The 26336-nt window shown below is 61.5% G+C and overlaps 1 protein-coding gene across 1 annotated transcript in view; it reads right to left on the minus strand.

Moving 5' to 3' along the window:
- The window catches only part of RIPOR3 (RIPOR family member 3), a 61207-nt gene that overhangs the window by 23043 nt on the left and 11828 nt on the right, over positions 1-26336 (minus strand). Inside the window, exon 2 of the mRNA XM_079127053.1 lies at positions 4138-4256. Coding sequence (XP_078983179.1) covers positions 4138-4256 — 119 coding nt within the window. The remainder of the gene's footprint in view (positions 1-4137; positions 4257-26336) is intronic.

Consider the following 26336-nt stretch of genomic DNA (forward strand, 5'->3'; position numbering starts at 1 on the left):
GTTCCCCTCAAGCAGCCTCCAGATCTGCTCTCATCCTGTGGTCTAGGGGAGCGCGGCCCACAAACCTCCACACTCCAACAACTGCATGGGCACACGTGCTCACGGGCAGCCCCGCCCCAGGCCTGGGAGAGGCCAGGCGAGGCAAGGAGCACAGGTCAGACTAGAAGTCAGCCAGGCGTGTGGCTGAGTTCACAGGATGGGAAAGGTTCTTTCTGCTGGCATTGCTACCTGGGGGACATACACCTGGAGCTTCCAGGTGCTCCTCTTGCCACCACATAGGGACAATGAAGCCAACACAGAGAACCAGATGGATCAGATCAAACCCATATGACAGCAAGTTCCTGGATCCAGCTATGCCTGAAGCTAGTCTGCCGTGGGCTTTGCAAGTCTATGAGCCAGTTGACTCTCTTTTGCTTCAGGTAGTTGGAGTTGGGAGTCTGGACTGGATAATCCTTAGAGCTAACGTCCCCCGGCAGTGACAGCAAGCGTCTCAGGCTTGTAGAGATGCACCAGCGTCTCAGGATCGACTGGGGAAGCCTGAGGTCAGGGTGGTTCCTCACAGGACCCAGGCCTGCTCAGGGCCCGCAGGGCTGGGTTGGCCGACGTGGCCTTCTCTCAGGTCCACCCTCTGCCCTCCGAAGGCATCTCCCAGAGGCCTTGCCCCAGGCGTGGCTGGGACTGCCTCCGCCCAGGACGGTAGAAATGGCTCATGGCACCGACTTCTGGGTCAGCTCTGTTTCCTTCCTTTTTGGTTCAAGGGTTGAACCCAAGGGTGCGTAACCGTAGAGCCACCTCTCCAGCCCTTTCTTTTCTTTTCTTTTTCTTATTTTTGAGACAGGGCCTCACTAAGTTGCTGAGGCTGGCTTTGAACTTGCGATCCTCCTGCCTCGGCCTCCCACGTCTCTGGGATTGCAGGGCGAGCCACTGCACCTGGCTCGGGGTCAGTTCTTAAAGGGGCACCACGAGGCCTTCTTTCCAACTCCTCTCACCTGGGGTGGGGACCTGGGTGTGAGGAAGTCAACTGCAGTCACACGCACAGGCCCCCCGAGAGGTGGCAGAGCGAGCAAGGAGGGGAAAGAGCAGACCCTGAACGGCCAAGGGCAGACGCCACTCCCGCCTGCCCTTGGTGGCTGTGCCCTGGCCGCCAGGTGGACATAGGGCAATCGGCCTTGCTCCAGCATCTCCCAGGCACTGCCCGAGCCTCGGTCTCCTCGGCTGGCAGTGGGGGCGGGGCGGGGCCTACATCTGAGACGGTGCGGGCGCCTTGGGCACAGAGAGGGCGCCCCAGAGGTGACAATCGTCACAGCCCGGCTCCTCTCCTCCCTCAGAGCCTGGGAAACAGCAGCCCTCGGTGAACGCGGAGCTGAACCGCGGGATCAGAGCGGCCCCGGGCTGGGCGCGGAGGGGTCCTCTCTCCAAGGCCTCCCTGCCCCGGGCTGGGCGCGGAGGGGTCCTCTCTCCATGGCCTCGCAGCCCCCAGCAGGGCGCAGAGGGGTCCTCTCTCCAAGGCCACGAGCCTTGGGGGCGGCGGAGTTGGAACCCGAACTCAGACCTGTGGAACACTCGGCCGGAACCGAGGACCCCTCCAGAGCAGCCAGGCACAGGTGTCTCGGCCCTCAGAACCCCCAGAGGACCGTTGGCTCCTGCTGCTGACCAGTGCCCTCCAGCGTGGGCTGCAGGGCAGCGCCTGGGAACCCGCATTTCCAGCGTCCCACTCCTGAGTGCCATCCTAGGGCAGAGGCCTTCCCTGCTTCCTTGGAAGACATCCTCCCTCCCACTCAAGACCCAGGGTCCCGTCTTCCTGGGGGCCCTTCAGAGGCCACTGGGTTTGTGGGAATCAAGGGTGGGTGGTCGCCTCGCTCAGAAGGGCACCCCAGAGCAGAGCTTGCTGCCAACCCCGCTCCTGAGGGCTCACAGTCCCCGGGAGGCGGGGTTAGTCTAGACAGCCGGGCAGAGGCGCCAGGCCCCCGCCCCAGCCTGGTCCCCAAGAGGCTGTGCGTGGCCAGCTGTATTTCCAGCTGGGCTGGATGCTGGACATTCCACACGGTCAGGCTGCGCTGTTTATTCGGCACACCTGCCGACCAGGACGGAGCCCCTGGCTCCCAGCCACAGCTGCACCGTCAACCTCGAGCCTACTTGCTCTGGACCCTAGGGGGCTCGCCATGCTGGGAACCTGGGCCGGCGAGAGACGCGGGCTCTGGGGCAGCCACCAGTGTTCAAACCCAGCCGGTGACTGGCCACTTCACTTGCCAGAGCCTCCACTTCCTCATCAGTACAGGGGGCGTAAGGTCCTGCTCCATGGAATGACCATGAGATATCCATCCATTCAGCAGACATTTACTGAGCACCTGCTGCACACCAGCCACCAAGCTAGGGGCAGAGCAGGGACCCTAACAGAAAAACCACCTCCCCATGAGCTGATGGGCCCACAGAGGGAGACCCTGGGAAGTGCTAACAAGTGCAGGCTCCAAACTGGACACTGGGGTCTGTATCCCACTGCCTCACTAAAGCTGTGTGACCTTGGGTAAGCTAGTGAACCTCTCTGTGCCTCTATCTTCTCATCTGTAACGTGGAGACCCGGGCAAAGCTTGCTTTGAGGGTCACATGGCTTAATGCCCAGGAGGGGCTTGGGGGCAATGCTCCTCAAAGGGCAGGTACGTTTGTGCCGAAGTTAAAAGTCTAAAATCCACAGCATCCAGTGCAGGGGTGGGGGTGATGGGCTTACGTCGGACGGATGGGACGGCTTTCCCCAGGGAACCTCCAGTCAAGTGCCACCCACAGGGCTCGGCTACCAGCCTGGGGTCCCTCCCCTGCCCGCCCTGAGGCCACAGCACCCACCTCTTGGAACAGGCCCTCCACAAGGTGGCCATCTCCAGGCTGCAGAGGGCAGAGCCGCAGGTCTTGACAGGTGAAGGTCCTGGCCGCTGGGCAGGCAGGTGAGCTGGGCAGCTCTGAGCGCCCCCGAGCTCCTGGGGCCGCAGCCTCTGGCAGGCGCGTGCCCTTGTGTCCCCACCGTGCCGTGCTGCTGCAGTGGCAGCTGGGCCCCCTCCCGCCTGCTCTGAGCCCGGGCTCTGGTCTGGGCTCTGCAGGGCAGTGCGTGTACGGCTCCCGGTGGTGAAATCAGCGGCAGGCCAGCTGGGCGGGAGCCTCCCAGGCTCTGGGACACCCCAGCCTGCCAGACAAGCTTCCAGGCGGCACGTGCCACCCAGCGTCCCCTGCGCGGCCGTCCGCCTTGGTGTGGCCCCTCAGCAAGGCCAGCTTGGCCCCCGGACGGGCTGGGTCAGAGCTGCACCTGCCCAGCCCCCAGGCGAGGGACCCGCTGAGGCTCCAGGTGAGACTGGACGCCTCAGGACGCAAGCTGACCCATGCGAGGGTGTCTGGTGACGCCGGAGGTCAGGGCAGAGGACACATGCACACGGCCCCTGCAGAGTCGCCGCTCTGTGCCCCTGCTCCCCACGGGCCAGTCCGGGTCCTCCTAGAGCTGGGCGACCAGGCAGAAACAGGCCCTGCTCCCGGGACACGGCACGGAGCGCTGGAGGGACGGGTGGGGCAGCGGCATGGCCCGGCCCTCACCTACCACCACTCTTGCCTCGCTGCTGACCCCCAGGCCCGGCCCTGCAAACTCCCACAGCACCTGTTGTGTCTGCGTGTGCCAGCGGCCTGCCACGGTCGCCTCATGGTGGCTTTGTGACAGTCTTTAAGGGAGGGACACTTGACTCGCATTTTTCAGTTGAGTAAACCAAGGTTCAGAGAGATGAAGTCACTTGTCCCAGGTCACAGAGCCGGAATAGGTGGCTCCATTGCCCAGGTTACCAAACAGGAAGAACATCCTTCCTGACCTCACCCCTCTTAGTCTCTTAGGAGACTAAGTCCTGACTCTGAAGGAGTTTTGCTGTGTGACCTTGGGCTAGTGGACTCACCTCTCTGAGACTATTTTCTATCTGCCTAGCTGGCCTGATAAACTCAGACAGATCGACTTTCCGGAGCATTTAAAATGGTCACCGTTTGGGTCTCAGGAAATCACAGGTCCTCCGGCACCCAGAACACACCCTTGCCCTCCTCTGCCCTGGGCAGCAGGTCACTGGCAGCAGCAGGAGGACCCCAGGGAGAGGCCCGCCCGGGGCCCTGGTGGCTTACGCGATCCTCCGGCTCTGTGCGCCGCTGAAGCCCGCGAAGGAGGCGCTGCGGCCCACGGCCCCCACGGCCCCGGTGTCCCCGGGGCTCAGGAATCGCACCCTCACCGACATGGCCGTCACCTGCAAGGAGAGGAGAGGACAGTCAGCCAGGCTCGGCTCTGAGTGCTGACCGCCGGCCGCACAGCAGCCCGAGGGACGGGTGGCAGAGCCACAGAGGAGCTAGAGTAGGCTCCGGAGGCTGGGGCAGCAGGCGGTGGCCTGAGTCCAGGTCCAGCTCTGCGCTCAGGGCCCTGCTGCCGGGGTGCCCCGCTCCCTCCTGGCCCATCACGGAGGAGGCAGGGAAGGGCCGGCCGAGCAGGGGCGAGGGCAGCAGGGACAGAAGAGCGTGTGCACAGGCCCGGAGTTGCGAGAGGATGTGGTCCAAAAAGTCTGGCAGGCAGGGCCGCGCTGCGGGCCAGGCGGGGGCACAGAGCACAGGCCTCAGGCCTCGGCAGCCCAGGGGGCTTTACTTGAGCAAGGGCACGGGAGCCATGGAGGCGTTTGACAGGTGGTGGCGAGCCCCGTCCATAGGTCGCGGGCACCCAGGGCTGTATGACGCTGGACCCCGCTACCCCCCATGCCGCGCCCCCACTGAGCTGGGGTGCAGTGCGGCCAGCCCAGAACGCTGGCCGCCTTCTCTTTCTTCCAAACCATCTCTAGTTTGGAAACGCCACCACTCCCTTGGGAACATAGCCCTTCTAGCTGGTGTATTCTAGCGTGGGCAGCTGGAAGTTCTCCTTCCCATCTAACCCGAATCTCTGCTGCTACTGTTTCATACTTTGCTCCTCAGCCGGGTGGCCTCAGTGCGCAGATTCCAGGGACCCCGCTGCTCCCACCCCTCCTGCCAGCCCTCCCATCACGGCCGAGCTCTGCCTCCGCCCTGTGCTCTAGCGGGGCCTCTGCCTGGAGCAGCGCAGGGCCTTCAGTCCCGAGTTCCATGCTGGGCCGGCCCTGCCAGGGCCTCGGGCCCCTCTGCACGACCTCCCAGGCCACAGCCCCGGCGCGGCCGGTAGGAGAGCCTTGGAAACAAAGGAGCCAGACGTGGGCTCCGTCCCAGCCCAGCCTCTGGCAGGCCCTGGGCCTCCGTGATCACAGCTGTAAAATGGGAGTCCAGAGAGGGCCTCAGAGGCCGTGGGGAGGGCCAAGGGGCAGGCGCCCAGCACCCCCAGAGCCCTCAGGGTGCACGGGCTGCTGGGGAGCAGCTGGCTGCCTGAGCCAACGGCCACCCAGACCCTGCCTGAGCCAAGCCAGGGGCGCGACCTCTGGCCGGACTCGGAGGGGGCCCGTGTCAAGCACGCCCACCAGGCGGCGAGCCCCAGCTGGCCGCTGGTCCTGCAGCCTGGGAGTCGCCTCCAGTGCTCCCTGGTGACTTGGTCCTGGCCGAACGCTTCACGCAAGTTCTTGTTAGATGGACCTCCAGGGAACAGGGGCCTCCATTGGCCTCGTTCCACAGAAGAGGAAACCGAAGCTCTGAGAGGGGACCGGGTCAGCCCAAGGACCCAGCAGGACACGGTGAGCCCCTTCAGGTCAGGCAGGCCTGATGGCCTCACCAGGCGCTAGAGTCCCACCCTCCGGGAGCTTGCTCTGCCCTGGGGACCCCGCATCCCCTCTGTGCCCCTGGCAAGTACCAGCTCACAAGGGTCGACCACCAAACCTTCAGGACTTTGTGAGCTGTCCACATGGAGTTGGTGGCCTCGAGTCAGCCACAGCGGGAACGTTGATGCCCTGGAAATCACCTCAGGACGTTGTCCCTGGCTGTTAGATTAACTGGCCCTCCACACGTGCCCAGGGTGTGCCCGCACCTTGCCAAACCGCTCAGGCCCTGGGCTGGGCAGGGCCGACCCCTCTCCCCCATCAAGAGCCCCCCTCGCGGGTCCTGAAAGCACACGCCGCGCTCACGCTAGACGGTCCCCAGCAGAGCGGAGGTCCCTGCAGACCCACATGGGGCGCCAGACCGGAGTGACCACCACAGCACCACGCGGCCGGCGGCCCCAGTCTCCACGAGGAGGGAGGCTCCGCTCCAGGCGGGGGCTGGGGACCTGCCTTTTTGACTTTTTTGACTATGTTTCTGGCAGTTGATGGACTCTCATTGCCTTCATTCACGTGCAGAGCTGAGGACCGAACCCAGGCCGACGTGTAGGCCAGGCTCCCCCCGAGCCCGGGCCCAGCCAGGACCGGCTCTCACACGGAGCTGGCTTGCCTCCCGGCTCCCTGCCGCATGGGGCCGGCCCCTGGACACTCTCCCACCTCCTGGCCGGAGGTCACCTCCCTCGGGAGGCCCTCCTGGACACCGCTCCATCTGGGCTGAGGTGCTGGGAGGGGCCCCAGAGCAGAGGCAGGTGTGCGCAGGGACCTGCCACTCGGGGAGGTAGCACTTCACGGTGGCCGGGCAGTGCCCAGCCCCCACCTTGCAGGCACCAAGGTCAGGGCGCCAGGTCCTGGGCACCCCCCTGGCCAGCCTGCTCCGCACGGCCGGCAGTGCCCCTTCCTGGCTGGCTGCAGTCTCCGCCAGCGGGGTTTCTTGTGGGGAGAGAAAAGGGAGCCCAGACGGAGGTGCTCACCTGCCCCGGGCGGGGACCCTGGAAGAGGAAGCTGCGCATGGGCGCCTGAGACCCCCCCCACTCCCACCTCACCTAAAGGCTGTGGCCGCCTTTAGCCCGTTAACTGCTGGGCGTGGGCAGATCTGGGGAGTCCCAGGGAGGCCCAGAGTGCAGGGAGGGACGCTCAGGGGGCTCAGAGCAGCCGGCACTCTGCAGGGCCGCTGGGCCCTGTGCGGAGGAGGGAGGCCTGGTGGCCACGCAGTTCCCAAACCTTTGGTGGAGACTGGACGGCTTCTTCCTTGCTCTGTCCTCCGCTGCCTCACTCTGGCCTGGCACCCGCGCAGCCCACGCTCAGGTGGATGTCTCTGGACAAGGCAGGCCAGCCAGAGGGGCTTCTTACCCGGCCAGCCGCCGCTTCCTGGACCCTGGGCACCGGCCGGGCCTCTGCCCAAGGTGTGGCTGCAGGAAGCAGGACCCACTTCCACTAAATCTGAACCGCTCAGTGCTGACCACGCCGCTGCGTCTCCGCCGCCCACCAGGCAGAGGAACCTGCAATTTCACCTCACTTGGAGGTGAAGCTTCTAAATTTAGCGTCGTGGGCTCCGGGGCTGGGTGGCTTTTATGCTCGAGTCCCTCACTTAGGGCTCTTTTTTTCTCTCTCAAATGCCAGCCAGGGCTTAGTTTGCTTACAGGAGTTTCCAAAATAGCCCCTTTGGTTTAGCAATGAAAGGAAAGGCAAAATAGCCCCGGACAGGGACGTGACTGTGCGCTTGGGAGGGATGGCGGCCCCGCGGCTGCCCTGGACCCAGGGGAGGCCCAGGCAGTCTGCAGCGCAGCCTCGTTGCCCCGGCAGGACCAGCCCCATGGCTTGGCAGCCGGATGCCCCAACGGCGCCTGGGACAGTGCGAGAATCAAACCTCCCCTCCGTGCCAACCCTCGCCGCCTGGGCACCTCCAGGCTGCACACAGGCAGCGCTGTCCCCCAGGCACGTCCCCGGGCCTGCCCACGATGGCCCCTCAGAATACCCTCCCTGTTGGGCCCAGGGTGAACGAGCCTCACCCTCAGGCTATCCCGGGTCCTCCAGGGAACCTGCCAGGTGTCTCGCTTCTGTCCTGGGGTTGCCCATGTCCCTCACGAGGACCCCAGCTTCACAGGCGGGACCTCCTGTCCCGTCCACAGCTGTGTGCAGGGCGGGACGCAGGCGGCCTCAGCATGCACGCACTGACTCCCTGCTGGACGCAGGCGCTGGGCCTACAGCTGTGAGCTGTCTGGGGGAAGACGGCTGGCGGAGGCCGTCAGCACCTGGGTGAGCTCGTGGGTGATGGGACGTGCCGGGCCCCAGGGAGCAGAGGCAGGTCTTTCACCAGCTTTGTGCTGCTGTGACTAAAGGACCGACCAGCACGACTGTAGGGGAGGAAAGGTTTATTTGGGGGCTCATGGTTTCAGAGGTCTCAGTCCCTCTAGGCCGGCTCCGTTCCTTGGGGCCGAGTGGAGGCTGGACATCATGGTGGAAGACTGGCGGAGGGAGGCCGCTCACAGGATGATCGGAAAGCAGGGAGACTCCACTGGCCAGGTACAAATGAGTCCCCAGTGCCACCTCCTCCGCACACCCGCCTGCCGCCAGTCACCACTCAGTCAGTCCATCAGGGATTAACTCACTGACCAGGCCCAGGCTGGAGCCCAGCCGCTCCTCCTCTGAACCTCTGGCCTCGTCCCCACATGAGCTTTTGGGGAACACCTCACATCCAAACCACAAGGAGGCTGCCTCACTCAGCCTAGGCGAGAACGGGGCACAGAAGACCCGGGGAAGGACGTCTCCGCCCGCGATCTAACAGGAGCCTGTGAGGGCGGTGGAAGAGCGTGTGGGGATGGAGAACAGCATGCGCGAGGGCTCAGAGGTGGAGAGGAGGGCCATGCACAGGGACCGCCAGCGTCTGTTGGAGCCTCGCACAGCGAGGAGCCTGAGAGGTGAGGTGAGGAGCCCCTGGGGAGGCGCATGGGTCCGCAGCCCATGGGGGCAGGACGGAGTCCATTCGCCCACTCAGCAAACCCCCACCCACCTGGGCCAGAATGGTCCTGATAAACAAGGACCGATCGCTGACTGCGTACCTGGCTTCCGCACTGAACCGGGCAGGCAGCTGGCTTATGAGTGAGTGTTAACTGAGGGACCCCAGGTCAAAGCAGAGCAGCAGCTCACATCCTGGGCACGCGCCTGGCCGCCCCGCCTGACCACCCTTCAGAACCCCCCAAAGTAAAGCCTGGAGCCAGGAGGGGTGCCAAGGGGCTCTGCAGGCAGCCAGCCAGCCACCACACAGAGCTCCTGGGCAGCCCTGCGCCTGGCCTAAGGGAACCAGCAGCTCCCTGGGAGCCCCAGTTCCCAGGTCCCCAGTTCCCAGATTGTAGGGCCAGAGGCGCCACCTGACCGCCAGACCTCTCCTCAGCGAGCCAGGGGTTGGCACCTGGGTCCAGGAGGACCTTGCACGGTCCACAGCCCTATCCCCTCTGCCCAGGGAGGCCACCTGGGAGGAGCACATGCCCTGCCTGACCCCACGCCTGACCTGCCCCCTCAAGGCCCACGGGCAGAAGTCATGTGAGTGGACAGCAGGTCCACGCTGGGCGTCAGAGCGCCCACGCCACCTCTCAGACAGGAACCCCGGGAGACGCCACGGTGGCGAAGGGCAAGGTTAATATCCCGTGGCTCAGCCCCACGGTGGAATCCCTGTGGCCCTCAAGGAGGACACCAAGGACCAGTTAAGGCTGTAGGGAAGCGTTCAAAGTAAGATGTTCAGGCAAACGGCAAGATGTAAGCCAGGCGTGGTGGCACATGCCCGTGACCCAGCGGCTCAGGAGGCTGAGGCAGGAGGATCGCAAGTTCAAGGCCAGCCTCAGCAACTTAATGAGGCCCTAGGTAACTTAGTGAGACCCGGTCTCAAAATAAAAAATGAAAGGACTGGGATGTGGCTCAGTGGGTAAGTGCCCCCAGATTCAATCCCCAGTATCAAAAAACAAAACAAAACAAGCCAGAAGTAAACTATATATGAAGTGACCTCAGTCTTATTTGGGGGATAATACCTTGAAAACGTTCTACAGTGGACATATGCCCTCATAATCGAAAGGAATTGTTAAAAAAAAGAATTGCTAATTTGAAAACAGCAGAGAGGCTGATGAAGTTGTCTTCGGTTGCACAGTGACCAAGCTCCGAGCAGATTCTGGGTGGCCTCTGATGCACAGAACATTGTTTCTCAGGATAAAACTGGAGTTCGGGGAGAACTTGTCTCTTTAGAAAAAATGTAAGCCAACAGCCAGGTGCAATGACACATGTATTCCCAGCGGCTCAGGAGGCTGAGGCAGGAGGATCTCGAGTTCAAAGCCAGCCTCACCAAAAGCAAGGTTCCGAGCACCTCAGTGAGACCCTGTCTCTAAATATAATACAAAGTAGGGCTGGGGATGTGGCTCAGCGGTCGAGGGCCCCTGAGTTCAACCCCTGGTACCAAAATAAATAAATAAATTGATTAAGCCTACAAATACCATCTGCATCCTGGCTGAGGCCACTAGGCTGTGAGGAAAAGATGACCCCCGGCTTTCTACGGCGCATCCAGAGGCGTCTCGTTTAAACGGCCCTGTTGCTGCCTCACCACCCCACCCACCACCTGGAAGGCCAGTGGCTCTCGGGGCAGCGTGCACGTGCCAGGGCAGCGAGGGCCTCAGGCTGGGCAGAGCGACTGGTGGGGCCCAGGGAGGAAGGGGAGTCAGCGGCTGCTGGCCCTGCCCTGGTCTCAGGCTGCAGGAGGAGAGAGGAGGCTGGACTGCAGGAGGGACAGAGATGGAGTGGGAGTGGGGCAGGCGGGGGACCCTCCCCACACTGCACCCAGGGAGCCAGGAGCCAGGTGGCCAGCGAGCGCCTGTGTTTGATGGCCTCAAGGGACTCAGGGACAGTGCTGGCGACTCCCCCTCTAGGCCCTGCTGAGCTCAGCCTAGTCCTGAGCTGGCAGATTGAAGCCTGGCGCCCAGGGGTCTGGCCTCGGGCCTGCGCTCCGGTTCCTCTGAGTGTCCCTGTTTCTCCTTCCTGACCCTGATGTGCCCTGTGCTCACTCGGCAGGTAAGGGAGGCTCAGAGGTGTCACGTGGCCTGAGCTGGCAAGTGGCAGCCCTGTACCCTCACGGGCAGTGTGGCTGGGCACGCACAGCTGTCCCGCATTCCGAGAGCCGCAGAGGGAGAGGAGGCCCCAAGCGGAGGCTCCTGAGCTGGCCTCAGAGGGTCTCGGGCCCCGCGAGGCTGACTGGGGGTCTGTGCTGTGTATCCAGCAGCCCGCCTGCTGCCGTGACCAGGAAGGTCTCTAGACACTGCCACGTGTCCGGGGCCGCGACCCACGCGGGCGAGGGTCCGCCAGGAGCCCACGGGGCTGGGGTCGTTGTACTGGGTGCTGTTTGGTAGTTACCGTGGGTCCACACAGTCCCCCTGGCGGGAACGGTGTGGCATCAGCCGGCCCAGCAGCCCAGGCCCAGCTGCACCCTCGCGCCCCCCCCAGGGCACAAGGACCCCAAAATGTTTGAATTACTTTTGAAATTGGAAGACAAACAACGAACTTTCAGGTCAAAGAAAACCTTTGATGGCTGACATCATGATATTCAACGACAGTCGTCAGCCCTGAGCAGAGGGTCCCCAGCGCCCGGGCCTGCGCCCTCAGCCCACCCACCCGCAGCTACCCCCCCCCCCCCCCGGCCGGTCCAGCTCCTCCGCCCCAGGTCCTGGCACAAGCACGTGAGTGCTGGCCCAGCTGGGAGGCCCGGTCAGCTCACACTTGACCGTGGCCTGGGAGCCCTGCACAGGCACCTGCTGGGCCCGGCGCCTCCAGCGTCCCCCCACCCCGCATCTCACAGCCACAAGGACTGGCCGCTGCGCTGGCCCGACCGCCAGAGCGCACATCACGGCCGAGGCCTCCGGCTCCAGGTCCGGCGCCCACGCAAGCCGCTGCCCGTCCCCCTCCCTGTGACTGGCAGCCCGCGCTGCCCCCTCATTCCTGGAGAGGTGAGCGTGTTTGCTCCAACCTCTAGGCACTGCCCACCCAGTGTCCACCTGCTGCTCACTGGCTTCCAGGACCTGGGTGCCAGGCCTGATGGGGACCTTCTCTCACTCACCTTCCACTTGACTGTATTGGGTGTGTGTCCCTGTCCCTCCTGCAGTTTAGCAGGGACCCACTTCCTCTCCCAGGGACCCTGGCCCCGGCCGCCCTCCTCCCTCTGCTGGGCCTTGGCAAAGACTCCATGCGCGGCTTCCTGGGACCCCGAGGGGCCTCGTCCACCCCCAGCCTGCTCCAGATCAGCCCTGGCCCCCACCCGGCCCTCTGCCCCCACAGAGAGCCAGAGTGATGCTTGAAAATGTCCCCAGCCTGTAACAGCCACCCGGGAAAGGGGCTCCTCACGCTCCCAAACGACAGGCCTCCCACCCCCCGTCTTGCCTCCTGCGCTCAGGGGCACTGATGTCCCCTCTGGTGGCACCACGTGTGACCAGGACACGGCAACGTTTTTGTGAATCCCATCACTGTCTTTGGAACCAGGCCACCAGGTCACCGCGGGGCGCCCACCAGGGCGGGATGCCTACCGCCTCCCTCGCTGGGGGCTGGCACTCGGGCGGGCGCCTTGCTGCAGGATGGGCGCCTTGCTGCAGGACGGGCGGCACGTCGGAGCTTGGTCAGACACAGACAAGAACGACGAGGCTGAACCTGTCACCCGGAGGCGGCGCGTGGCCAGCCTTTGGGGAGCGAGGACAGGGCTGTTCAATCAAAAATTCCTGAGGGGTAGTCTTGACACTCAGAATGTGATGTTCTCCATCTGTTAAAACAAGGCCATGGAACCTCCCAGTCTTTTCCTGCGCAAAGAAATAAATAAATTACCACCTTGTTCGTGGAGGAGGGAGAGGCGGGATGTGCTCCAGGCGTTGATCAGGACACAAGGTATTGATTTGTTTAATACTCGTGGATCGCAGTTTGTTACGACCTGGACTGGACGCTTTTTCCTATTATAAAGAATTTCGCAGAAAAGGTACAGGCAGCCGTCTCCAGAGTGGAACCAGACCACCCGCCAGGCACCCGCTGCCCACCCAGGCGGCAAGGACACCACGGAGCCCCTTCCCTGCCCCTCAGAATGGATAGAGCAGGAAAGCTTAGGACAGCTGCCTAGCCCAGGGGAGCAGATGCACCTCCGGGAGGGGTGGCAGGTGAGGGGCCAGGCCTGGAGCAGCTCACAGCCACCCGGGTGGGGGCAGTGCTTCGCTCAGCCCCTGCGGCCTCCCAGGCTCCAGAACCCAGGGCTGTGGAGTCTGCGCCAGGCCTGGGGACTCCCACCCAGCACGTGGGCTGCGGAGGAGCCGGGCCTGTTTGTGGCTCAGGCTGCCACCAGCCCAGGAAGTGGTCACTGGCTCAACCAGAGAAGAGCCATCTGGCCCTGCGAGGTAAACAATTTACAAGAGCAGTCAAGCCGGCCGGCCGCTCTGCTTTTCTTTCCGCAGGGAGCTGGGCAGCTTCCTCCTCCTGTGCCTGCTGGGGAGAGGCTGTTCCAGGCACCCTGGTCCCAGCCCCCGCGCCTCCCTCAGCCAGCAGCCGGGAAAAGCAGATTTTTTTCACATCACCCATTCTCAGGGCTGAACGACTAGGCCAGATGGTTAACCCACATCCTGAGGGGAGTGGATTTCCTCCGGCAGGAGTGGGCTTCTTTCTAGAACCCGAGGTCTTGAATTTCCACCGTCCTCAGCCCCAGATCCATCTTTACTACGTGAAGGCCCCTACTGGTGTCCTCTGGTACTGCACCCCTGCTCTGCCAGCCCACAGGAGCTGGGCTCTGGGTTTCCACGCCCACGGAGAAGTCAGCGGATGCCCAAGCACGCGAGAGATGCTTGTGGCTTCACGGCCTGAAATAAACAGCTGGGGCTGGAATTGTAACCCTGGAGTTTCCAAAAGTGTTGCAGAACATTCGAGGCAGATGCTAGAATGTGTGTACTACAAGCTGTTTATCAATTAATTCCTTCTCTGCCAAACATTCTTCCTCAGGTCTGCTGGGAGATGATCTTGGTGGGAATGCATCTCAACTGTGTAACGAAAATCACCAGGGAGCCAGCTCGCATGCTAGGGCTCCTGTTGCCAAACATGTGGCTGGAACCCGTTGTTCCCGTAAGGACAAAGACGGTCCCAAATTTTGAAATCATGTAAAAAATAAAAGTGGCCTCCAGGAACTAGTGACTTCCAGACAGATCGTAAACTAAAAGACAGGCGTCCACAGACTCTCAAGGAGGGGGCAAGGTTAAACCTTGAGGTCAAAAAGCCCAAGTCCAATCCAGCCTTTGCTTCTTTCCAGCTATGTGACCTTGGACAAGTCACTGGTCCCCTTCGAACCTCAGAGTCCTCCTCTATCAGATGGAAGCTGCTGAGATGACCATAGGTGATCTTACTGTACATTTGGGAGGACGTGTTATTTTGTCCTTGTTAGACGGGAGGTTCAAATGAGAGCCTGTATCTTTTCTGCAGCCTGGTGCTGCCAACCTGGGAGACCTGGGCTAGTGTTGGTTTCCTGGGCTGCTGGAACAACGTCCTACTGACTGTGCAGCTTAGACAGCAAAAACTCACTGTCCCACAGTTCTGGAGGTTAGAAATCCAGAATCAGGTGTCCGCAGGGCCGAGCTCGCCCAGATGGCTCAGCCCTGAGTGGCTGCCAATCCCTGGCGTCCCTGCCTGGTGGCTGCCTGCCTCGGGTCTGCCTCGGCCGTTGCGTTGTCTTCCCTGCATCTGTCTTCAAAGGCCCCCTCTCTGAGTGTGACACCATCCTGCTGGATAGGGGCCCTCAGGGACCTCATCCCAACTCCATTACGTCTTCCAAGACTCTATTTCCGGGGAGTGGGACTTCAACATATCTTGAGGGACGCCATCCAACCAGTAACAGATGGAGAACACTGTATCCCAGAAGTTCAGGGATGTTTGTGTGCAGAGCAGCCTAATGGGCCGTTTGGGGAGCTCCGGGTGTGGGAGGGGACGGAGACCCCAGACCCTGTGTCTGGAAAGCACAGACAGGCTCGGGCTGGCGACGGACTGCAGAGAAGGGGGCATCTTGGAGGCCGGGGGCAATATGTGAAGCTCTCTGGACCAGGGAACATGAGGACGGAACTTAGTTCCAGGAATGTCCCCCTGGGTGCCCGCTGTCCCGTTCTCTTTTGGACTTCCTCTCTTCCCAGTGACGTTCTCCTGGGGAGGACTCGATTCTCGCTCACTCCTACTGGGCTGACGGGACAGGACCAGAGCCTGACTGTCCCCTCACCAAGGACAGGTACCCAAGCCAGGCTCAGAGGACACGGCTCCCTGGGAAGGAGCCAGGGAGCACAGATAGGGTGCCCAGGCTCAAGGCCTGCCGTGGGCTCCGGGGCCCTGCTCCAGCCCTTTTCCAGGCCTCGATCTCTGGACGCCCCCTCCCGCCCCCTCCCTCTGGGAGGCTTCCAGGAGCCCCCTCAGCTTAAACTAGCCAGACTCTTCTGCTGGGTCCCCTCCACCTCCCTGCCGTCCACCCCAGCAGCCGTGTTGGCCACGCTTGGCGGACACTGAACAGAAGCTCTGGAGCAGCGTCCAGCACGGTGAGGGGGAGGAAATGACAGCCGTTCAGGAGGCGAAGTTTAAAAATCCACAAGTGAGCCCCAAGGTGCTGAGAAGAATCCCCAGGACCCTGGAGAGTCCGGGGAGGAGGGACGGCCCGGAGTGGCTCGCTGGTCTGGACACGGTTTGCAAATCGGGAGGGACCAGTCGGCCCTGCGCACACACGTGCAGACTCGGGGTGCAGCTGGGACCTTCCCTTCTGGACAGCACGGCCCCGCGGCCTGGCTCCCTGGAGACATGCTGTTCTGACCCCGCGTCCCCTTGGCCGGATCGCTTTTCCTGCTTAATGAGGCAGGCGGGGTCCGTGGGCCCAGTGGCAGTTCCTGTAAAGGCCAGCTTCCATGACCCCATGTGGCCAGTTTATGGGGAATCGCTCCCGAGGTCCGGCTGGCTGGAGGCAGATGTCTGTCCCCTTCCAAGGGCCATACTGAGGTCTGAGGCTCTGTGGGGAGGCTGCCCCGTGCCTGGTGCCCAAAGCCCAGCATGGGGACACAGAGAGCTGGCTGCCTCCTCACGGCTGGTCCTCAGCCCTTCGCCTGTCAGAGCCCCGGGCACAGACCTCGAGGCACCTCGGCCCCGCTGTCTCAGCCCACGGGGCTGCTGTGACAAGGCCCCGCGGACCAGGAGGCTTCTTAACTGACATTTGCTTCTCACGGTCCTGGAGGCTGGAGTCGGGGGCAGGTCCTGGGGACAGGTGGGGGATGGCCGCCCCTGGGCTGCAGACCCAGACCCTTTAGCTGCATCAGGTGGCAGAAAGAGGCCAAGGCCACCCACCGGGCCTCCTTTATGAGGGCGCTGCTCCCGGGCCAGACACCGTGGCCTTGGGGGTCAGGGTGTCAACACGTGGGCTGTGGGGTGGCAGACCCCAACCCCGGGAGCCCCCACGGGACACAGTAGAATCGCTCTGAACCACGAAGTTCCAAGCGGATAGGAGGAGACCGACCCGCCCCCTGCAGCCCTGCCCAGGCCGCCGCTCCCAGTGGGCAGGACAGGGGGCCCTGCTCGGGTAGCACTTCCAGGATCTCCTGAGCCGCAAGGCGGTCGAGCCCCAGGGTCTTACCCCGCCGGCCCGCCCCACCCCCCACAGCCCTGCACAACCGCCCCCAGCCCCAGCTCTTCCTGGCAGACATGGTCAAAGGATGAGGGGGACCTGGGCCAAAAGGTTGTCCACCACCCGCTTTGCAGAGCCGGGGGCCACGCGGTGAGGAACTCAGGGACTCCAGAAGCCTAAAGGGCCCCAGCTGAGCCTCGTAAGGAAGTGGGGACCTGGGTCCTGTCACCAGGTGGAGCTAGATTATGCCAATAAGAAGGAGCTTGGGCCCGTGACGTGGTGCACGCTGTCATCCCAGGAGGCTGAGGCAGGAGACTCTCCAGTTCCAAGCCAGCCTCAGCAACTTAGTGAGACCCTAAGCGACTCGGTGAGACCCTGTCGCTAAATAAAATATAAAAAAGGGCTGGGATGTGGTTCGGTGGTTAAGCGTCCCTGGGTTCAATCCCTGTACCAAAAAAAAAAAAAAAAAAAGAAAGAAAGAAAGAAAGAAAAAAGAATGAGCTTGGGACCCAACCTGCCCCAGACCCTCATCCTGATCAGCACCTGGAATTGCAGCTGATGACATCCTGGGGGGAGAGACCAGTGTGCAACACCTGCCTCCTGAGCCACACCACAGTGAGCTGGTCACTGAGCTCTGTTGTAAGCCCAGCGTTTTTGGAGACTTGACCTGTTGCAACGGAAAACCAGGCCAGCATCTCCGAGGCAGCCTGGCCGGGAAGCCGCCTGTACCACCACCGTCTCCTGTGGTCAGGTGGCCAGAGGCAGGGCTCTGGAGTCAGAGCAGGCCCCACAGCCTGGCTTCCCAACTGCTGGCTGTGTGACGTGGCCACAAGCAACCTCTTCTCCCTCTCTGAACCTTGGTGTCCGCCTCTGTGGAATGGGGATGGAAGTCAAATGCACGCTGATCATCAGAACAGGGCACCCTGTGGCCACTTGGGAAGCCAATGCCAGCCGGGCGCCACACTGGGGTCCCAGCTGCTAGGGAGGCTGGGTCGGGGGTCGCTTGAGCTCACAGTTCAAGACCAGCTGTGGGAGGCATGGTGAGCTCCAGCCCCCCAAAGAAACACCAGCTTTCTGGGGGTGAGTGACAGCCAGCCCCATGCTCTGTGTGGGTGAGCTTCAACCTGGCCTCTGGAGCTGCAGGCCAGCGGGGACTCAGGACAGGGAACACGGGTGCTGCGTCATGGTGTTCTCAGCGGGCACCGCTGGGCGTGGACGGGAACAGGCCGGCTCTGGGGCCTCCTCAGGACCTGTGCACACTGCTCTCTCTGAGGAGGGAGGATTTCTTGTCTTATCTTTTCTTGGTACCAGGGATTGAACCCCAGGATGCTCTACCACTAAGCTACATCCCCAGATCTTTATTATTATTTTTAATTTTGAGACAGGATCTTACTACGTTGCTGAGGCTGGCCTCCAATTTGTGATCCTCCAGCCTCAGCCTCCTGAATAGCTGGGATTATAGGTGTGTGCCACCACGCCAGGCCAGGAGCGATGACTTTTAAGTCTTCTGCTGCCGAGCCTTTCTGTCTAATGGAGGTGAGGCCAAGGCCCTGCCCTGTGAGGAGGAAGCTGACCCTGGACCCAGGCAAAGGGGGATCCACTCTCCTGCTTCCATTCTGACATGTGCATGCCCCAGGCCCATCCGGCCTTAAGTTCCCCCAGGCTGCAAACCCCAAGTACCTCCTGATGGCTGTTCCTCCGGTCCTCCCACGCGGGAGAAGTCACCCAGGCCTCCCATCCTTCCTGTGAGCGGCCTCGAGGACAAGTCCTGCTGCCGGGCGTGCGGATCCAACCCACAGGGAGCGGCCACTTCACAAGTCCAGAACGGCCAGTGAAAGAGAATAACAAGAGCAGCCAGGGTGCAGGCAGCGGGACCCTGGCGCGCTGCGGTGGCCACTGGGGCGGATGCTGAGCAGCCAGTCCGGCAGCCTCGGCAGTGAAGCAGCCCCTCGGAGCGATGCGCCCCCGGGAGCGAAGCCTGGCGACGCCGACCTGCTCAGGAGGTTCACTGCCGCACGCTGACCACGCCCACAGGCAAAGACCCGGAGTCCCTCGGCCAGCGGCGAACAAACTGACACAGCTGCCAGGCGGCGCCCGACGCCCAGCCGTCCTCCGGAGCGCGCCCCGCGGCTGCTCCCGCGACGCCGGTGCCAACAGACCCAGGGACCCCAGTGCTTCAGTGACCCCAGGGCTGGGGCCAGGGAGGCCCGCGACTGCCGATGGGTCTGGGGTGTTGCGGGGGCAATGAGAATGTTCTGGAATTAGTGGCAGTTGCTGCACCGCTTTATGATATGCCAAAAGCCGGCGCGTTGTGCGCTTTTTAAGGTATTTTTAGCTGTCGATAGACCGTTATCTGATTCATTTATCCACGTGTGGCTGTGCCTCACACATGCCAGGCAAGCGCTCTGCCGCTGAGCCGCAACCCCAGCGCATGGTGTCCTTTAAAGGCGCAAATGGACGGCAAAGGACTTGCGCCTTTGTTTTTTTAAAGGTTGTTTTAAGTGCTGGCTTAGGAGCTCATGACCCTAAGTAACCTGGCCTGTCCGGCCGCAGCTTCCCCTTGGGTAAGAAAGGATTGTAACGAGGGTAAAAATGGCCCTGGGGTTTGCGGCCATCACACAGAACCGCGAGCCGCCTGCCCGGGCGCTGTCCGCGGGTGGGTCTGTCAGAGCAGCGCGGCGCAAGTGTCCGCCTCCGCCACATCCTGCCCATGCTGCCAGCAGATGTCCCAGCACCCACAGCCTCCGCCCACTCGGCCTCCGCCAGCCCCGATGCTGGGCCTCACCTCTGCGGCCGCTGCTGGGTCCCACGCGCTCCCTCTGCCGGGACTGGCCTGCGTGTCCTTCACTGGCAGGTCACACGTGCCCTCAGGCAAGTCCCAGCAGCACCTCCCCCGGGCAGCTCGCCTTGACTCCTCAGAGCCAGGGAGCAGCTGTCCCCTCCAGAGGTCCTCAAAGGGAGGTGACCATCACAGACAGAGTTACACCCACGGATCTCATGTCCAGAGCCCGCAGGGGGACATGAGGCTCATGTCTTAGTTCAGTGTGTCCCAAATTCCATTCATTTAGCAACCGGTACTGGGGACTGAACCCAGGGGTGCTCTACCACTGGGCCACATTCCAGCTCCTTTAGTTTTTATTTTGAGACAGGTCTTGCTGTTGCTGAGGCTGGCCTCCAACCAGCCATCCTCCTTCCTTGGCCTCCCAAGTTGCTGGGATTACAGGCTTGCATACCACTCCTGGTTCAAATGCCACCTGCTCACATTCCTGGGTCCCTTATCTAAAAGGGTGACCACCTCCACCACCTCCCAGTTCCCAGGGCTTCCTTTAATTTCCCTTTAGCATTGAAGCACCCGTCATACTAGATGTTACAGTTTCCCTGTGTTATCGGTCACCCCAACTGGGAGGCAAGCTCTAGGAGGCCGGGTTTTGTCTGCGAGGCTCCCTGGGAACCCCAGCAGTCCGAGGAGGGTTCCTGGTACTTCAGGAGACTCTCGGCAAATGTCTGCTGAATGAGGAGCCGGTGAACGCATGGAGGGCCGGGTGACAACGCGCCGGCTCCAGGCCCTGCACCTCGCCGGCCGCCCTGCCCCGCGTCTACCCGGCTGTGGCTCGGCTGATTGCGGTGGCGGGCGGGCGAATTCACCAGGGGTGGACGTGCGCTCCCAAGTCCCGACTCCCAGTTCTCCCTGCAGCTTCTCCAGGACTAGCACAGTCGCGCCTTCTCCGAGAGGAGGCTGCTTCCCGGGACCCCCAAGCAGGTGACTTGGGGGAGTTGCAGGAAGAGTCGGGTCCCCAGGAAGCGGGGAGGAGCTCGGAGGGCTTGGGGAGAGCGCCCCAGACAGGCGCCCCTGGCTCCGCCCAGCGCCCCGGCTCCGCCCAGCGCCCCGGCTCCGCCCAGCGCCCCGGCTCCGCCCAGCGCCCCGGCTCCGCCCAGCGCCCCGGCTCCGCCCAGCGCCCCTGGCTCCGCCCAGCGCCCCTGGCTCCGCCCAGCGCGGGAAGTCTGCCAGCCTCGTGCTCCTGCCGCTACCCCGCGTCCCAGGGCCTCGGAGCGGGCAGGGCCGGGTTGGAGGACGGATCTGGAATGCGCTGGGGTGGTTCGGGCGCCGGGCGCCGGCCGAAGCCTCTTCTCTCAGCGAAAGTATTGATTTCGCTGCTGCGCCTTTTGGAAAGCGCGCCGCGTGGTCTGCGCGACCCAGCGGGCCTTGGCGCCCGCGCGTGGGCTGCCTCCCCGCTGGTGCGCAGCTGTGCGTGTGTCCACAGCGTTCAGCCCAGTGTCCAGGCACAGCCAGGACCCCTGCCCTCCTCTAACCAGGAACAGGGACATGAGCGGAAGGGTGGCAGGAGGCACCAGGCCCGGCTGTCCATTTCCAAAGGCGCATCGCCCTTCAGGTCGCCCTTCACCTCAGCGCAGCCACCTGCCTCCCCCTCCCGCTCTCCAGTCTTTGGGGCAAATGCAGATGAGTATGAGGAAGGAAGTAAACATCGCTCCCACTCTTCCAGGAGGCCGCGGCCAGACCTTTTCCTTTTCCACTCCTTGGAGCCAAAGGGCCTTCATTCAAATCCCAGCTCTGCCGCCAGGCAGGCTGCCTCATAACCCTGAAAATCATGTCCCCACTTGGAACCTGTTTCCTCTTTTGTAATAACAGTGCCCACCTCTTTGGACTGTGAGGAGGAGTAAATAGAGCAAATACACGCAGAGCTTAGTAGGGTAAATGCTCAATAAACTGCTCTGTTTTCACAGGACAGACGCAATCTTTATGCTTTTTTCCAGCACAGTGTCTGCCCTTCCCCATTCCCCTATTCTCGTGGGCTTTCTTAGTGATCACAGAATATTCCGTGGGTGGCCTGGCCGCACATTCCCTGTCCGCAGACACAGGAGTCGTACCACCCTATTGTAAAGGTTGTCACGATGAACATTTCTAGACTCATTTCTTGGTCTGCATCTGAGGTTCCGTCTTTAGGACAAATTCCCAGAAGTTGAATTATTGGATCAAAGGGCACAATGACTTCCAAGGGCCCGGCACATCCTGCTTGGCCCTGTGAGCTGCCTTCCAGAAGACGTCCCCGCGTGTCTGAAACACCAGCCTGCCACGTCCCTCCGCCCCAAGGACTGACACCTTTTAGGCATCATTAATGAGACAGGCAAAGGCGCCTGTCTCTTTAATTTCCATTAATTTGCATTTTAGACGACTCCGCCCTCTGCTTTCCTGTTACTGATTATATCACAGCTCCAGCCCGGAAGAGCTCACCACGTGCCAGTCACAGCCCCGAACTCCCTGTGAAACAGCTCTGTTGTTGTTGCTCCAGGGCTCGACCCCGGAGCCACATCCCAGCCCTTTGTATTTTTTATATAGAGACAGGGTCTTGCTAAGTTACTTAGGGCCTCACTAATTTGCTGAGACTGGCCTTGAACTTATGATCCTCCTGCCTCAGCCTCCGGAGTCACTGGGAGTCCAGGCGAGTGCTGCTGCACCTGACTTGACCCCCATTTTTTTGGTGGAGGTGGTGCTGGGAATCGAACCCAGGACGTCACCCACACAGAGCACATGCTCTCCCACTGAGCTGCATCAAACATCTTCATCACACTTCTGGATGTACACCCAGACGACATGAAAGCTGGACTCCAGTAGATGTTGGTTCACCTGTGTTCACAATGGTCAAAAGACAGACGCAGGTGGCAGATGAAATGGGTAACAATGTGACCCGTGTGTACATGAGTCTGTATCCACACAGACATATGCACACATTTGTACGCCATGGAATACTATTCAGCCTTGAAAAGGAAGGAATTTTGATATACGCTGCAACACAGATGAAGCTGAAAGACATTCTACTCTCTTCCTTTCTCTCCTTCTCTCTCCCTCCCTCTCTCTTACATGGGCCTCACTATGTCACCCAGGCTGGCCTCGAACTTGTGGGTTTGAGCAATCCTCCTGCCTCAGCCTCCAAGGAGCTGAGACTATAGCATGCACAGGCATTTGTGCAAGTGCACATCTGGCCACGAGAGGCCAGTCCGGAGTGAGTCCTCTCACGTGAGGTCTCTAGAGCAGTCAGATTCCCAGCTCTGACCTCCCCATCCCCGCAAAACTGAACAGAACGAAAAAGAAATTAGATGGCCGTTCCCCTGGGCCGGGGGAGTTGGAATTTGACGGGTGCAGTTTCAGTTGAGGAGGCCAAAAACGTCTGGAGCTGGCTGCTGGCGATGGTCACACGAGAACGCAAAAGTCCTTAGCCCACAGAACCACACCTGAGCAGCGTCAGAGTGGTAAGCCTGATGTCGTGTATAGTTCAGCCCCATAGCAGTATCTCGATCTTCATCATCTCCCGGGGGCCGTTATTTCCCTCCCCCTTCTTTAAACCATCAAGAAGTGAAGGCTCAGAGAGGCTGGACTTTCTAGGAAGTCACACAGCTCACGAGCGCTGCAGTCGGGTCAGGGGGCAGGCTCGGCAGCCCAGGGCGGGGCCGGCGCCCAGGGCCGGTGGAACCTTGTGCCCCGCAGGCTCAGAGCTCAGGTCTAAATTTATTCTCTGACCTTCTCGTGGGTTCTAAATTTGGCCAAACGAGTTCTTCCAGCCCCGTGGGTGACGTGGGCCATTGTTTCGAAGATCAGACCTTTTTCCTGGTATGAAAGAAAGAACATAATGCAGCATCTGGGGAAGCCTCCGCTGCTGGCCCGCGGCTCCCCGGCTGGTGGCACCCCGCGGTGCCAGCTGACTCCTCGGGACAGCGATGAGACCCATCTCGAACCCAAGCCTGGCCACGCCCCTGAGGGAACCAGCAGGGAACAGCCAGGTTACAAATCCAACCAGACCGGGCTTACGATTTCTCCAGACAAGCCTGCAGGTCGCTCCAGGACGGGGTCCTCGGGACTCGCCAGCTGAGTCCCGCCTCCCAGGAGGCCTCGGGTGGTGCCCCTGCCTGCCTCCCCTCCTCTGGCATCCACTGGGTCCGGCTGCCGATGACCGAAGGAGCCTTGCACACTGGACCCAGGAGGGACCTTCCTTTGCTGGCCAGGACATGATTTTAGTGCTTGACCCAAAGAGATGACCCTGTCCCTCCACTGCCCTCCCTCAGGAATGTTCAACAAGAGACACAGGGGACATTCCAGTCGGCACAGACACCAGCAGAAAGGTCAAGAGCTGGTGGCCACGAGGGGTACGTGCACACAGCCATGGGGAAGAGGGGAAGGTGCCGCAGGCCTCTGGAGCCCATTGAGAGTGTCACGGGGCTAGATCAAGCTTCTCCTGAAGCCCACCCTACCTACCCCTAGAATTTTCAGTTTTGTGAACAAACAAGTCTTTCTTCAGACCACTTTCGTTGGGTTTTCTGAATTAAACATTTTTGATAACCAAGAGAAACACCCGTGCACCCTGCAGTGTGTCCCTTTTTAACCTGAGATTGTCAGAGTAGATTTCTGAGTCATGGAACTTGCCACCCTCACTAAAGCAGGCGAAGCCCCTTGGGAGAACGAGGTTCAAAGCAGGGTCCCGGCCTGTCCCCAGTGATCAGCTCCCCCGCCCTGGTCCAAAGCGCTTGGAGGACAGGCCAAGCTGCAGGGACAGGCCGTCCCCAGGATGACCCCTCCATAGCCCAGAGCTGCTCTTCCCGAGCCTCTGGCTGTCGTCTCTTCCAAGGTCCTGGACGAGGCCGAGAAGCGAGGCTGAGACCCAGGGCAGGCAGGGGAGGGGAGGCCGGCCTGGCAGAGCGCCTTCCGTTTGCCTGGGGCGTGGGCTTGGGTCACCAGCTGGGCCGGGCCCTGCAGGAGCTCTGCGAGGCGGGGCGAGGCCTGCAGGGCTGCGGGCCCAGATCCCAGGGGCAGGAGCCCGGCCTGGGGCTGTGGAGCCCGGGATGCCCCAGGTTCCAAACCTCTGCCGCTGCCGGCTGCCAGCTCCACGGGCCAGAGCAGCCATCCATGTGTGACGCAGCCCCTCGGCCACATCCGCCAGGTGTGCCCTGTCCTTTCCAGGTGACCCTCCAATCCCTCCCAGCACCCAACAGAGCCACCGCCAGGACGGGGTCCCTCATCGTTGGGAGCTGTGTTATGTTGGCGGCACCAGGATGGCGCCTGATCACATCGGCAGCGAGGAGGTTAATTGACATGAGCACACTCAGGTGATTTTCTCGTCCACACACACAATGTGTGCGCATGTGTTCTTGAGCACTAATTGCCTGCTCGGAGCTCTCGCCTAATCTTTGCGTAGGAGGCGTGGCCCTGCTCTCCGCCTCCTGGAGGTGATATAAGCGTAGGCGGAGCGAGACAGAGGCAGCAGCCATTAGCAGAAAAGCAGGAGAAGAAGACACACGTGGCAGCAGCGAGTAGGGGCAGCGGCGGAAAGCAGATCGCGGAATGGAGAACTGAGACGCATCAGTAGGGCACCTTGGGTGGACGTACCCTTAGGTCACAGGATGCAGGACTTTAAGGCGTAGCAAGTCTCTTCCTCTAAGCTCTAAGCAAAGCCTGTCCTTCTCTCAAAGTTTCTCTCTCTTAAGCAAAGTCTCTCTTTCTCTCTGATAAGTCTCTCTCTCTCTCTCTCCTCTCAAAGCAAGTAAACCTCATTTCCTCTATCCTCTATGAACAAGCAAGAAAGCAGTGCACTAAAGAGAAAGATAGAAGTGCCTCAGTTTCCACTCCACCACCCATAAGACCCGTGCAAGTTGTTGCTGCAGGCGGTGACAAATATCCATGGATTTTGGAACTGCAAAGAGCCAGCGACACCTCATGACCCTCCCGCGGCCTAGGCTGGAGCTGGGCCCATCAGCAGGACCACGTCCTCCAGCCTCCAGCCAAGGCCTGTCCAGGGGCCAGCATGTGGGGTCATCAGGACAGCGTGCAAAGGCCTGGCCTTAGGAGGCGGCAGCGGCCACCCGCTGGGTTGTGGGTCACGCTGGCAGGGCCATCTCACCAGGCCCTGGGGCCACCCCGCACTGTCCACAGGACAGTCAGAGGCTAGCACCCTCCTTTCCCTGGCCGGGTGAGGCTAGCCCAGAACATGGCTGTGCGGGACCAGCCATCGGTCCCCTCCAAGACCGCCTGCCGCCACCCAGGAGGAGCAGCTCGGCGTCCCGCGTGGGGTCCTGGGGGCACGTCGCCCAGTTTCATTGTGAAAGTCTGGCTAGCGGCTCCCGGGCTCCTCGGGCCTGCGCTGCAGCTGGCGCCCTGTCGAGGAGGACTCTGAGGCAGGTGTGGAAGGGGCGGTTTCCACAGCAACGTCTCCATGAATTGAAGACGCCCTCTGCTGGTCCAAGCGCCCTTCTGACTGTGCCTGGGTTCCTACTGTGAGTGGCCCACCCTGCTTTCCAGGGCACGTGGTGGAGGTGAAGTAGGGCACAGCTGATCAGGCTGCCCAGCCACGTGGGACAGGGGCTGGTTCCGCCAGGGAATGGCCTCCGGGTCAGGTCAAAGAAAATCAGCCCTAACACCTGCCGAGGTACTCCCCTGGATCCAGCCATACCTGAAGCCGTCTAATCTTAGACTGTTAAATTTTTCAAGCCGGTGAGTTCTTTGTGTCGCTTGAACCAGTGTGAATTGGGGTTGCATAATGGGTAATTCAAAGAGTCCTAAAAAAGAGATCTGTGTCTATCTTCCTTCCACTCAGGCCTCAGAATAGGCACCAAGGACAGATGATGCTGATATGATAATGAGTTCATTCTGGGGCTGGCTATTTATTTTCTTTCTAATCCAGCCCAGACGGAAGGCCTAGGATGCAGAGAGGACACCTGTTTCCTCAAATGCAGCAAGAAACACCTCAGGAGGCACCCTGGGCCCCCCCTCTTGTCTTTGATAAGACGGCCTCTGCTTTGGAGAAGCAGTCAAAGGGGCGACGCGTGTTTAGTGGCTTTCGGTGCCGCCCCCCTCCCCCCGAAACCGGGTTCTCATGAGGCGTTTTTCCTGGGCCTCTGGGGACGTGGGACCTGGCTGGGTGAACTTGTTTTAA

The sequence above is a fragment of the Sciurus vulgaris genome, assembly GCF_902686455.1.
Source record: "Sciurus vulgaris genome assembly, chromosome: 2".
Classification (NCBI taxonomy): Eukaryota; Metazoa; Chordata; class Mammalia; order Rodentia; family Sciuridae; genus Sciurus; species Sciurus vulgaris.